The sequence below is a fragment of the Argiope bruennichi genome, chromosome 1 (assembly GCF_947563725.1).
Source record: "Argiope bruennichi chromosome 1, qqArgBrue1.1, whole genome shotgun sequence".
Lineage (NCBI taxonomy): Eukaryota > Metazoa > Arthropoda > Arachnida > Araneae > Araneidae > Argiope > Argiope bruennichi.
In genome coordinates, this window is record NC_079151.1 from 30,628,122 (window position 1) to 30,642,037 (window position 13,916).

The following is a 13,916-nucleotide window of genomic DNA, read 5'->3' on the forward strand; positions in this document are numbered from 1 at the left end:
AGTTGTTTACTGAAAAGTTGTAATATTCATTTTAAGCCCCCCTGTAGTTTAATCTTTACGGCAACCACGATAAATTTCCCCAAAAATACAAACTGCCGCCGATTTGGCGATTTGCAACTTGACATTGACAAGTTTGGCGTAATCTGAAAGGCATCAAGTAATTCGTGGAATGCTACTATCGTAACATCATACGTATAATGGAGCTTGGCTGCCTTGGCATAATCTAAAAATCGTTAAATAAAGCAGGATCATTATAAATAAATCACAGAAGTTCTCTCATCGACTTTTTGGTATATTTTCTAATAAGCTGTAGAAGTACTCTCCTCGAAATTTTCTCGCATACTCTCCAAAAATCATGTTATCGCTTCCCTCTCACTCGCATAAAACTGGTAATTAGGTAAAAAACAGGCACCACAAATGTTCATTTTTTTTTTTTTTTTTTTTTGTTTAGATTCACTAGAATGAAAATTGTGTTTTATAATATTAAAAAATACTAAATACGCATTTTAGATGCTCTTTGTTACTCTGTTGAATACAGAATACAGGAACCGAACTACAACTACGATAACAAGATCACATTAAATTTCATTTATCTAACAAGATTGAAGCAGCAAGTTGGAAAATTCAGTTAGGAATGAGATTTAGTACCATAGTAGGATGCCTTTAGAAGATTCCTTCATAAAAATATCAAAGAGCAATATAGTCAGCCAATTTCCTGATAATGGCCTTCAAGTTTCGGTATGACTTGTATTCCAGTAAGTTGTCACCGTTGTTGAGTTGCCGAACAGCGCAGTCATCAAGTTTCTGGTTTCGTATTCATAAAGTGAGGGTTTCAATTCCCGTTGAGTTTTTTTTTTAATTATTTAATAATTTTAAATAGTTAATAAAAATTATTAACGATTTGCAACTAGTTTTAATTTACAGTATTCACGTAAAGTAAAAGTAAAGTAAAACTAAATTCGCTTTCACCTAATACTTGAATTATGATAGGCATTTTTAAACAATAAAATTAAATATAAATTTAATGATGAATAAATTACTATTGCCAACTTAATATCTTTAATGGTTTTTGAGTTTTAAAGAGTAAAAATAATTTTCTCAAGTCTAGAAAATCGCTTTTGTCTTGGAAATTTAAGATAGCAGCTGACAATGACAGTCCTTTTTCTTTGCATGCTGCGTATACCAGAAAGTAAAAAGAACGTGAGGTTGCTGCGCATTTAAAATAAGATGCAAATAGATGCTAAATGACATTTTAATATCCGCTTAATAAGACCCTTTAAATTTTTTCCGTTTATCATGGAACTTTTATGTCACTTGAACTTATTCCATTCTGTCTTCTTTCCCCAGTAAAAAATTTTAATATGTCTTCTCCGTAATCTGGCTGTTTCGGGTTCGAGTCCCGATTCGGGCAGGGTTGTTTTCTACCTTGTGTTCTATCTGTGATATGTGTGAATGAGACTCCCTGTCAAAAGGGGTTGTGCAAGAGAGTGTGTGTGTGTGTGTGTGTGTGTGTGTGTGTGTGTGTGTGTGTGTGTGTGTGTGTGTGTGTGTGTGTGTGTGTGTGTGTGAATGAATGAAATGTATAAATGAGGTCTGCCCCGTAAAAAGGATTGTGACGCATGAATAGCTAAGACGTACTCTTAGCCCTATATGGCGCTACTGTAAAACAAGAGACGCTCTCTCGGTTTAAAATCGATGACTTCGTCAGCGGGCTTGTCTGTGACATAAGAAACAACAGCAACAACAAATTTTAATATATAAAATAAGTTAATTTCATCTATTATTTATACCCCTGCCTTCATTCTTCATACTTTAAGATATCAATGCGAAATTTCTATATATTTTAATAGAAGTTGCAAAAATGTTTAGAAATTACAAACATGGGAGAAAAAAAAATTAACATTCAAATTGGAAGATTTGAATCATTAATTTAAAATATTAATTTTCCTTCATTAAAACACTATTTCATTAAAAATGTTTTACAAACAAATAATTTTATCAATAAATTATTACATTATAGAAAATTAATTGAAAATGGCGAGAATAATAATGAAGCTAATATAAATCTCCAAACAATATAGGATTAATTAGTTTTTAATATAAAACATTTCGCAAATTTCTAACATTTTAAAGAAAATTCTCCGAATAAATATGGAAGCTAAATTGCTTTATTTCCCATGACATTGGTTGGTCTTTTGCTCTTTGCATATAAATCTTTTTGAATTAATTTTCCATACAATTTCTTTACTAAAATATATGAATTCTGAGACTTGCAAATGTTTTCTATGTTCTTTATTCATGCATTGTTATTAATTTAAAAGTTAATTATTGCAGAGTAAAACAAGAGCATTACTTTTATTCAAAACAGCGACTGGATATTTTTCCCCGTGAGATTAATACAATTACTTTTTTAATGCATGGATCTCTTGTGAATAAATTCCTTAGCTGTTTGAAGTATCAAAGATAGGAAAACCATAATTAAAATAGGATTATATTTTAAACCTGCTGGCATACTATAATATCAATACTACATTTTTACAAAATATCTTTTTTGTTCTTCATAATCTTCTTTAAAGTTATTTTTGTTGTTGCACTTTTAATATGAGAAATTTAAATTTAAAAAAATTCTTTAAATTCAATTAAAATTAATTAGATAAGATAGCTTGATTACTTTTGAGAATGCTTGAAAATTTCACTTCATAACGAAGATGTATCATTAAATTTTTTATTTATAAAAGTTTGCAAATAAGGAATGTGAAAAAAATGATTCTTTTTATTGAATTAGATGTTATGAACCAAGTTGTATTATTTATCATGAATTCGATTGAAACATCTGAAAAAAATGAGTTTCTATTATACTCATCCACATTACCACTTTTTTTTTCTGCTCTACAAATTCAAAAATCTTATGATCTGTTATTGCAACTTTATCTTCACTGCTTATCTTTCTTTTCGCCACAGAATATCCCCGAACTTGTGATCTCTAGGATTCCCTGTCATTTGAATGGATATATGTGGGAGGATTTATTAAGAAAAAAGTGTTAAAATTTACATACAATAAACAAAATAACTATATACAATACGATAATGAAAAATTGAGTATTTAATGAGGAATACGAGTTCAGGAATTTGGATGAAGTTAACACTTCTTGGAGAAGGGTTTGATTGGGGAAGAAGACAAAATTATTCTGGGCTCGGGTCTGTGGAAATCAAATCTTCTTTACCTGGTTGATTCATTTATGTTTAGTGGCACAAGAACCAAAAATAAGCTACAATCATGGTTTCAACTGATACTGAGGAATTAAAAGCTTAAATATATTTGCAATAAAAAATAATTCATTAAAACAGCAGTAATCCAAACTTCAGAAGTCAAGCAAAACAATTAAAATATAGGGGGAAAAAACAAAATTATAGAAAACAATAATCTTTAAAAAGTTAAAAATATACCTATGAGGAGATTCTCCCATTAATTCCCGTATGTTAAGTGATGATGAATTAAAGTAGATCATACGATAAGTCTTTAATGTGGGGCACTCGATTAAGATATGCACGTCTGTAAAATCAACATTACATGATGGACACCTGGGCGCGCTCTCACCGAATCTTTGTTATCATGCAAAAACCACACAATTCATTGCTTATCTACAATAACCATAATTTTCATTTCTAAGTCTTCATTTGTAAGTAATATTTTTCTTAATGGCACTCGTATGATACAAACCCCGTGCCTTCACGTGCATTTTTCAAATCTACACGCATTTAAAGAGCAAGAAAAAAATGGCTCGTTACTAATTCAAAGGTTAAGACAACATACAGTTATATTTTAATTGACACGGGCAATTATATTTGTCGTGTGACTGCTAAACCAATTCACTTGTATACGAAAAGCCTCGAAATGAAATTGGATTTATTCTTTTGTCTTCTAAGGTTCGAAATGACATCAGGAAGGCGAAAATTACATGGTTATTGGTTAGGTATCTTTCACCGTTGACGTGTCGAACCTCTTTTTATGGAGGTGGGTTACGATGAGTATAATGTCGCAGGAAACCAGAAGCAATGGGACAGAGTTTGAGATGCGTCTTGGACAGCATGGTAGCAACACCAGCTCAATATTTCCTGTAAGGCAATCTCTTCTCTATAAAATTCATAAGGAAACTCAAATGCCATGCTGTTGGTTCGAGTAAGAAGAAATTCCATCCATAAATTTCTATACAATTTTATTGACAATATCATTATAATATTGCATCTAAATAGCACCTTAAAATTTTCAGAAAAAGAAAAATTTCCCAGGATTGGAGGATTAGAGAAAACTAAACTTCATACAAGTATTTTTGATTATAAGATCGGTGTTATATTTTTAGTATACTATTAATGGATATTCATTTCTGTTACTGAATGAAATAACACTGATATTCCTAGTAACCCTGCTTAAATTATTTTAAATTGACCATACAATAATTAATTTTTGACAATAATTTATCCACAAAAGAAATTAACAAAAATTCCATTACTGGTTCAAAAAAGTAAATCCCATCCCTTTCGTCCCATTTCTTTTAATATCCATTGGGATGATTCATAACAAAATGAGATAAATCACACATTTGATTTTAAAAAATACGGTGTTAAATTTCTTTATTCACCAATATTTTTGAAAAATACGGGAAGATACTCGCACAGACAAAGTATATTAATCGTCATAAATATTTACTTAGGATCAAATCAGCTCTTCTAAAATGCGTATCATAACATTTTGCAGTTTTCATTTTCTGATATCGGATTTAAGAATATTTTAAATATATATTGTGAATTGGTTTATATTGTTATTGGTTTATCGGGAGAATATTTTTATAAATATCAATGCTTAAAGGCAAATACATTCCAAAGTCGCCTAATCCTAATCAAAGCAAAAAGATACTGTATCATTTATGCAAGAAAAATGTCATGTGTTTTTCCCCTTCAAACGTTAAGGAAAAATATGTTTTTTGACAACAATTACGTTAAGAATCCATTCATTCCGCAGATTTGCTCAATAAACAAACGATTTATTTGCTGTATATTGATATTTTTACTTTTTACTTATAATCTCTGGCTTATGTATAAATATATAGAAATCTCTTTCTATATTAATTATAAAGTAGTACATTTACTAATATTCTTTTATAATGTACTAATATTCATTAATATCTATAATATTTTTTTATGAATAAACACCTTTGAAGAGAATTAGGATCATTCGCTGCATTGACAATGTATCTGTACACTGTCAATGTCATTCGGTAATGACAATCGGAAGGTGTCTTTCAGTAATGACACCTTCAAAACTTGATCTGTACCCCCCCCCCCTAATAGAGGCACGACCTAATTAATCTTCTCATATAAAATATCTTTTAATAACTCCTTCAAATGCGTCGCAGAAGTTGTAATTGTTTGACGAGTATTTGTTCATATAATTGCTAAATCAAATTCCTCCTTATGTAACATGTGAAATTATTATAGCGAAGTTATTATTAATAGCATTGCCTATAAGAATTTACATAAAAATTTTTAAAAAGCCGAATATCAAAAAATTACTTAAAAGCTTTTCGTAAAAATTTTATTTCTTCAAAATGCAACAGCCGAATCAATTCTGTAAATGGATGCAGTGTCTGTATATGTGTACAGAACAAAATATAATGCTGTTAAACTTCGTACGAACGAAAGATAAAATGCTCTGCAGGCAAATTCAGTTCCTTCAAAAGAAGCGTAAAACAGATAATAAATAATAGTTGCCATAAATATAAAGATATAAAAACTGATATAATGTTTATAAGTTTCGTGCTGAAAAAGTTTACTATTAGATTCAAAAGTGACAAATTTTAGAATTGACTTTCTATTTACATTAGAATAAGCTTCAGTAATGTTCAAATTATATTTACAATTGCTTACCTTTTCTGTCCTTCCGAAGAGCTTTCTCGGTTAATTCTTGAGTTAATGGGTGAACTGCAATTTTCATAATACATTAAATGGAGCCATCAAATAAAAATGCTGAATATTCTTAATTCTTCCACAATAAAAAGTTGGGATACACATCACAGAACAGAAAGTTATTATTAGAAGGCTTCAATTTACGGCTCTGCTTTCAATTCCAGTTTCACACTGCTAGTTTGTCAGCGCCCTCTAAAAGAAATAGTTTTGTTATGATGAAACGGTCACGTGATAAACCGTATTACTTTCACCATGTGTATTAGGAATAAGTAAGAAAGCGTATAACAAAATTTAATAAAAATATTTAATCAAATAAGAATGAATCGAGCTTTAAACGCTTTTCTCGCAAACTTTGGAGCATATGTCACCCTAAAAACTTTTCATAATTCAAAAAGATTAAATTTTCTGAAATCCAATTTAATTTTCGAGCAAATATTTAATTTTAATAAATTCTTCATTCTTATTTTTGAATTGAAATTAGTAGCACTGCTTTTCTTTTATGTAATCTTATTTAACAAAATGGAAAGACAGTTAATGATAAGTATGAATATTTTAATAACTCTCTTTCGATGATGCGAAAATAAATATTACTTTTTTTTAAATTTATTGTTAAGTTTTAACGTACTGTAGAACTATGCGTTTTTTAACATGATAAAGTTTTTAGGCTGGTTTCATCAGGCAAATTGCATAATATAAAAATGATTATGCACAGTATGCAATTAAACTAGATGAAAACAAAACAAAGAAATCAAGCTCGAAACATTATAATGTTACAAAGTTTTACTTTCTCCAATACGAAATATAAAGAAAGTATTGAAACTAAAAATATAACTTGAGATTTTTGACGAATTTTCACATTTCAGATCTTCCAGAGTACGAGAGTTACATTTTTGGCAATGAGTCTGTCCTTCTGTCCATCGGTTGATCGGTCGATCTGAGAATAGGTTAACTCAAAAACGCTGTGTGATAGACGGACAAAATGTGAGATATGATCTTTATATCAAATGTGTCGATTTCTGTCAACTTTTAAGCAAAATCATCCAAAAGTACGTCTATTCGTCTGTTCTAATACAACTTAATCTGATAACTACAACATGAAGAGAAGTAGACGAATAAAATCTGGTAAGTCAGCCATCTAACTTCCCGACCCGCCACGAAGGCACACGGATTTAAACCATAAAACTGAATGGCCGAACCGCCGCAACAGCAACATTGGCGGGAACTATGGTTGAGTCCTAAGGGCCATCACCGGCCACGGTACAATCCTCCCCGAAGGAAGTACCTCCCGTCATCGATGGGAGGAGTCAGTCCATTGTCCATTAGTGTACCCCTCCAGGGTGGCGAGATCCAATCACCATGCCGGAAGCATCTCATCCTCATTTCGAGGTGCCCCCCCCCGGGAACTATAATAAAATCTGGTAAACAGATTTAATGTCTAATATGTATATACTTATATAATTTTAACCAAATCCACTAAACGTCTGTCGGTCTGAATTTTCTCAAGCATATAAACTCAATTCAAACTGAATTACTCAAAATAATAAATATTGATAATGACGCGATAACTCAAAAGTGCTAAAACTTAAATATATGAAAATTGGTAAGTGATTTCATAACTATTATTGTATTTCTGTGTCAAATTTTGGTGTCCATGAGTTGTAAAAAAAATCATGTAGAACCTAAATTTGATTTTCGTTTATTGTTAACCATATGTCAGGCCAAAACAATCAGCAAGGATTACACCACAGATTCAGTAAAAGTGCAAAATTGATATCAACTATCAATATATTGTAATTATTGATCTCAAATACCATGCAAGCCATTCGTGACTTTACAAAAGTTCCATGATTTTATAAGGGTGGGGATAACAGTGTTAGGGGGAATGCGAGAAAGTTTAAGGAAGAGCACAAATATTAAGGAGAATGAAATTAGATATCATTCCTCATGTATTCAAATCAAACTCTAATATTATAGATTTAAAAAGAGGATCAGTGACGTTTGCTCTTCCTTAATTAGCAACCATATTAACGGCTGCATTATGATATCGCCAAAGTATTTGGGGCCAGTCCTCGTTTCATATAAATTTTTGATTTCATTTCGGTTTACTCATACAACTCCCTTTTACTGTTCTCGTGTCAAACTTCCGTGAATCCGAAAAGAAAGACTGCTCGAGAATATATCAAAATAAAAGTCAAACGCAAAACTAACTAAATCAATGAAATTGGGATCAATTGTCAGCCTTACCTCAAAACTGCAAATGTTTATCAAATTATTGTTTCAAATCAACCAAAGGAAAGAAATATCCTTGAAAAATTCGATATCCTTGATCTTTCTTCATTATTCTATGAAACTACATATAAGAGAATAATATTTTAAAACACTCTTATGTTATGCACGCTGAATAAAGTAATAGTATCTATTTTTACTAATTACATTTACTTATTCATCTATTCATACAGAAAATAAGTGTATTTAATTATATGCATGTTATTATAGTTATTATTAAAAGCATTTTAATGGTAAAAATCATAAAAAACGCATAACTTTCATCATTAAGTAATGAAGTATAATTTCCACAGTTATTGCTGAAAAGCATCTAAATTGTAATAAGGTATAATTACTATTGTTACAGATTACTTCACCTCACTACTTCTACTAAGTCCGTGAAGGTGAGTGGGTTCGCTTGTAGTGGGTGTATGGTTTGAAAACACAATCAGCAGGCCTCAGTAGAAAACAACGACGACGTTGATTGAACACGAAGATATTAACACATAGACAACTAATACAAAGACAACAACTACCGAGACGTACACAGCAGCACACTACAACACAAGCAACAGCCCAAAAGCACACAAAGCGGCCAGGCAAAATTCAGCAGGAGAGGGGTCCTCGGAGCTTCGCTCTACGGTCTACTCCAAACGGCTGAAATTCTCCATTATCTCCTCGCTTTAGCTTTATCCAACTGCCGACTCACTACCACACGACTGGCTACTCCACACACGACAAGACGCTGATTCCACAACAGATAACAGGACTCGGCACACAGTTCAGTTCAGCAATAGCTTGGGCTCCACACAAAGCTGGTACTCCGCCGTTGCTTTGCTATCCTCTCGAAGGCTTGATACTTGACTCCGACTATGATTCCCTACAACTTGAGACTGCTGTCATTTTATAATTCCCAGGAGGGGGGGGCGAGAACTTTCTGGGCCAATCAGGCGTACCTCAGTTCCTATTGGATGGATCGTTAAAATTCTCGAAGTTTCCAGCATTATCTATTTTGTTGCCAAAGTCGCCAAATGGTAGCCAAGCTCTGGGATTACTGGCTCGGCACCCGAGCAGCATCCAATATAGATAATTGTAAATCGGCCTTTCCAGTGATACACTAACCGTGCTGGGAAGCACCTTCACAGGCCTGTAACACTATAATAACAATGATAAGGGGAAGAGAGCAATACTCATTCGAGTTATGTAATTCTGAATACATTCAGTTAACTTTGTTAATGTTAATCCATAGTTTTTGGTAAAATAAAACAAGCAATTTGATAATTGAAATCCTTGTATGAAAATCAATGCAAAAATTCATGGAAGAATTCTGCTAAGTTATCCCAAATTCAAAATACAATGATTAATTCCATAAATTAATATTCCTTTTATAATGTGAAATGGTAAAACATAATTTTATTTTCTAAATTTTCATAAATTATTAAAGAAATTTTTGGAAAAATCTTTATTTAAAAAATTAAATAAATTCTCAAAAACTCCTATTTAGTTAGAAAGTTAATCATTTTCTCTTTAAAAGAAACCAGGAGCTCAATTTATTAGAATTTCTAGATTTTAGTTTGTTTCCAGCACAGGAATATAAAAGTTTTTAAAAAGTGTCTGCCATCCTTATCGATGTTTCACAGCAGCCCTAGAGAAACATTTCATTAATTACTGCTCAACATTTTCCAGTATCTAAATTAATTTTGAGGTCTTTTCAATTTAAAATACCACTAAAAGATCAACTCTACGCGATAACTCGCGGTGCAAATGACAGCAGTTATTCCGAAATAATTGTAACAAGTACCATTTCCCGCGACGTATAAAATAATTTGACGAACCGTTAAGAGGAAATATTTGGATATTTATGACTCTAAAAATAATATTCCAGCCTAGAACCGATGTGGTAGTGCGTGCGAATCAGACAGGAAAGACTGCAGTAATGCGCATGGGCATGGAGATGGTTTTTCCATGCCATGCTGATGTTTTCCTAAGATACTATTAAACAGGAAATACAATTTCATAGATTTTTCGTATAGAATTTCGACAAAATGTATTGCAAAAATGTATCATAAAAAGGAATTGTTTAAATAATACTTCGCTCATAAAATCTAACTCGTCTGATGAATTAGAGATTTTTTTGTCCCATAATAAATTTCTTCATGGCAAATTTATGTTACATTTTTTTTCCTTACCATGCGGTTGTAATACTTTATACGTCACTGTTTATTGTTTAAATTAAGGATTACAGTACAATCGTCAAACTGAAATTTTTAATGACGATAAATTCCCTAATATGGTAATCTAATTGTATTTTTAGGCGATTTGGCGAGTTTCAACTGTTTAGCACGATTTGGCAGATACAGGCGAAAAATTTGTATCGTTTTCTTTTGGTATACCATTTATTGTAAATATTTATTCAATTTATTGAGCCGAAGCCTTTAAACAAGTCTACAATAATCCTTTTTTTTATTTTTAACTATCCTTTTAATCATGTTATCTTTAATTATCCTTTTTCCATACTTTTGTAATTTTTAATGATGATAAATTGCCTGATATGATAATCGAACTGTATTCTTCAGTGATTTGGCGAGTTTAGCATTTAGCTGTATTTGGCGACTTTCTACTGTTTGGCACGATTTGGCAGTTATAGGCAAAAAATTTGTACCATTTGCTTTTGTCTTATCATTTATTGTGTATATTTTTAATTAATTGTGCCTAATTCTTTAATCAAGCCTACGATTATTCTTTTTTTTGTGTGTGTGTATTTGTATTTGAGGTGTTGTCCGTTTCAAGATATCGCTTTTGGACAATTTTTCCTCTCACAATGGTGGAACGCAATGACAGTGATAAGCAAACTTTTGGATTCTTTGTTATTCTTTGACCTCTATTACATCAAATACTGTTTCTATCAATTCTCTTTTCCCATTGGTCATTTTGAACCTTATTGTTTTATTTTAATTCGAAACTTGTTTATTTATCTTTCATATATGACTGTTATTATGATGTAGCATTATCGTCCAATTTTGATTGTTGAGTCACGTAATTCAGCTAATATTTGACGTTTACTGTATCGATATATGCCTTGTAAAAGCAAACATCCATTCCACCATCTTTCATTTCACCCTTTTGATATAATCAACGTCTCATAGAGCGAAAATGAATCTGTGAAATTCCGTATCTGAAAATAAACACAGCGTTTTGTTCACTCATCAAATGTCAGCTCAACAGGCTGTTGCACTATTTGCTATGTGAGTTTAATAATTCTTGGTATAATTGCTATCAATTTCCTAGTCGTATTGTTTACCTAAATTAACCCCTTCGCATACAATGACGAGTCTGAATTACGATTCTATGCAATTACTAAATTTTTAATTTAAAATCTACAAGTAAGAAAAGTTTTAAGTAATTTAAAATGCAATAATCACTTAAAAACGCTTCAATATCTCAGATCGCCTTAGATTATTACAGAAGTTAAAATAATAATTAATTCCAAATAGGAAGTGTTACCTAATAGTGTTCAATGTTCTGTCTTGGGAGCTATAAAAGCTATAAATTCGTAAGTCAAAGGGTTAACAATTTCTTCTAATTGAATTAGGGATTTAATTAATTTCCGGCATTGTTCCCAACTCGTTTTGAAAGAAGAATGGACAAATTTGTCTATTTTTACGTTTGTTTTAGCTTGTGGATTTCGCATTCGTATCACATTTTAAAATGGGAAATATGAGTAATGAAGAGAAAATAAGAAACTGCAGGATCTCGAGTTCCCTAAGTCGGAGTATTTATTATATTGAATAGTAGGCGCAGTATTATTAAACATACGTATTTTGAATCGCTTGAATTGAATTCACTTTTTATAAAGATATACATATTTTTCTCGTAATTTATATCGTTATATTTATTTTTAGAAGGATATAATTCCTGATCAGTATCATAAACTACCAAAATGATTGCTGTCTTTCTCAGAATTCTGAATTATGGAAGAAAATCAGTTTTGAATTTATTGAACGAACCTTGGATGAATTTTTTTACACTTTTATGAAATTGTTACGAATATCATAAAAGCATAAAGAACCTGCGCATTTACGCAGTAATATAAAGTTAATATAGCTCTGGCAGGTGAGGTATAGTGTTTCAAAGAAGTCAAGCCTTGGTGACAAGCCTGGTGACCATTTGGCACTTTAGTGACGAATTTGGAGCCTTTGGTGAAAAAAAATTTAAATTCTCCGACATTAACAAATCTTAGCGATTATAGGGATTCGGAACTCGTAAAGTCTTCTAGATATTTCAATGTTCTGTCTTGGGAGCTGTAAAAGTAGAGGCACACGCATAAGAAGCCGTAGACAGATGAATTTTCTCTTTGTAATGTTGATCACTTGCGAATTCTCTCTCTAAGCACTATGTACTGTTGTGGTTAGTAAATGATGATTTTCTACTTGTATTTTGTTGATTTATTTCTGCAATGCCTTTTTTATTTGCGCGTCGACTGTGTTTTGCTGTCTGTATTTTCATGCTTTCTGATAGAATAAAGCATTGTTGTCCGTTAATGTATTTAATGGAATTTTCACCTTTTACTCAACGGAGGGAATTTCCATAATACATTTTAGTTTCATTTTCTTATAATATGTCATCAACTGAAGAAAATTAACTATTAATAACGCTTTGAAAGTTCACCCGAAAATATTTTTGTGGCATCTTATTTTTTAATAAAGTTGTAAAATATTTAGTAAAAGCACAACATTACCTTACATGGAGTAGGAATTTTTCCTAACATGTTACCTAAAATGTCAGATCAAATAAACTATAACTGGTGCTAGGGCATAGACATTTAGCGAAAAACACGCAACGTTTCTATAAAAAGATAGCCTCTGAAGTTTATTGAATTTTGAATAAATAATGTAGTTTTTGACAGTAAAATGTATACCGTTTTAAACTAAATTTTTGCTGACATTTGCCGATAGGTTAACATATTTGAGCCCAAATTCGAGCAAAGGAATGTCTTGAAAGGCTTACATATAAATATTTGCCCGATGTGACTTGAAAATGATATTTCAGGAAGGAAGAAAAATTTCAGAAAGGAAATAAATATTTACAAAAGAAATTCTGGTGGTATGAAAGATAAAAATAGTGTTTACCTACAGGAATGTTCTTAACTTGACTTGTTCGTATCTTTCCACAAGATGGTACATTTTTTTGCTAAACCATCAAAGGCTAAAGAGAAACTAACATCATACTAGAACATTTCTTCCAGTCTAAATAGCGTTATAGAAATGTACTCTTATTTTGGAAATATAGTATGAAAAAGAACAAGAATCAATGTTCATATTAATGTCGCTACAGAAATCTCCAAATCTCTCCGTATGTAATATGAAAGAGGTCAAAAAACTCAATAACGGATGAAAAAGCTTTTATTCTACATGAAAGCACGAATTCACTGTAGCAAATACACAATCGAAGCGTACACAAGAACAACACTTGCGGTAAACACAGAAGTAGCAAATCGGTAACAAACAACCGATCGTGAGCGCTCAAAATGTTCAGAAAGGATTCTCAGTTAATTTATCATCAAAGAAAACTTTGCTCGATTATTCGCTTGAGCTCAATTCAACCGGCATTCTTCAGTCCACCTTTCGTCTTTTTCTGTTTTCCGTGACAGTGTAAAAAAAAAAATTTTGGAAGGTTATTGTATCTTT

At 31.5% G+C, this 13,916-nt stretch overlaps 1 protein-coding gene across 1 annotated transcript in view; it reads right to left on the reverse strand.

The window, feature by feature from the left end:
• Window positions 1–6,032, reverse strand: part of LOC129964467 (uncharacterized) — a 441,580-nt gene extending 435,548 nt beyond the window's left edge. Inside the window, exon 1 of the mRNA XM_056079101.1 lies at window positions 5,926–6,032. Coding sequence (XP_055935076.1) covers window positions 5,926–5,992 — 67 coding nt within the window. The 5' untranslated portion in view covers window positions 5,993–6,032. The remainder of the gene's footprint in view (window positions 1–5,925) is intronic.
• Between the last annotated feature and the right edge of the window lie 7,884 nt (window positions 6,033–13,916).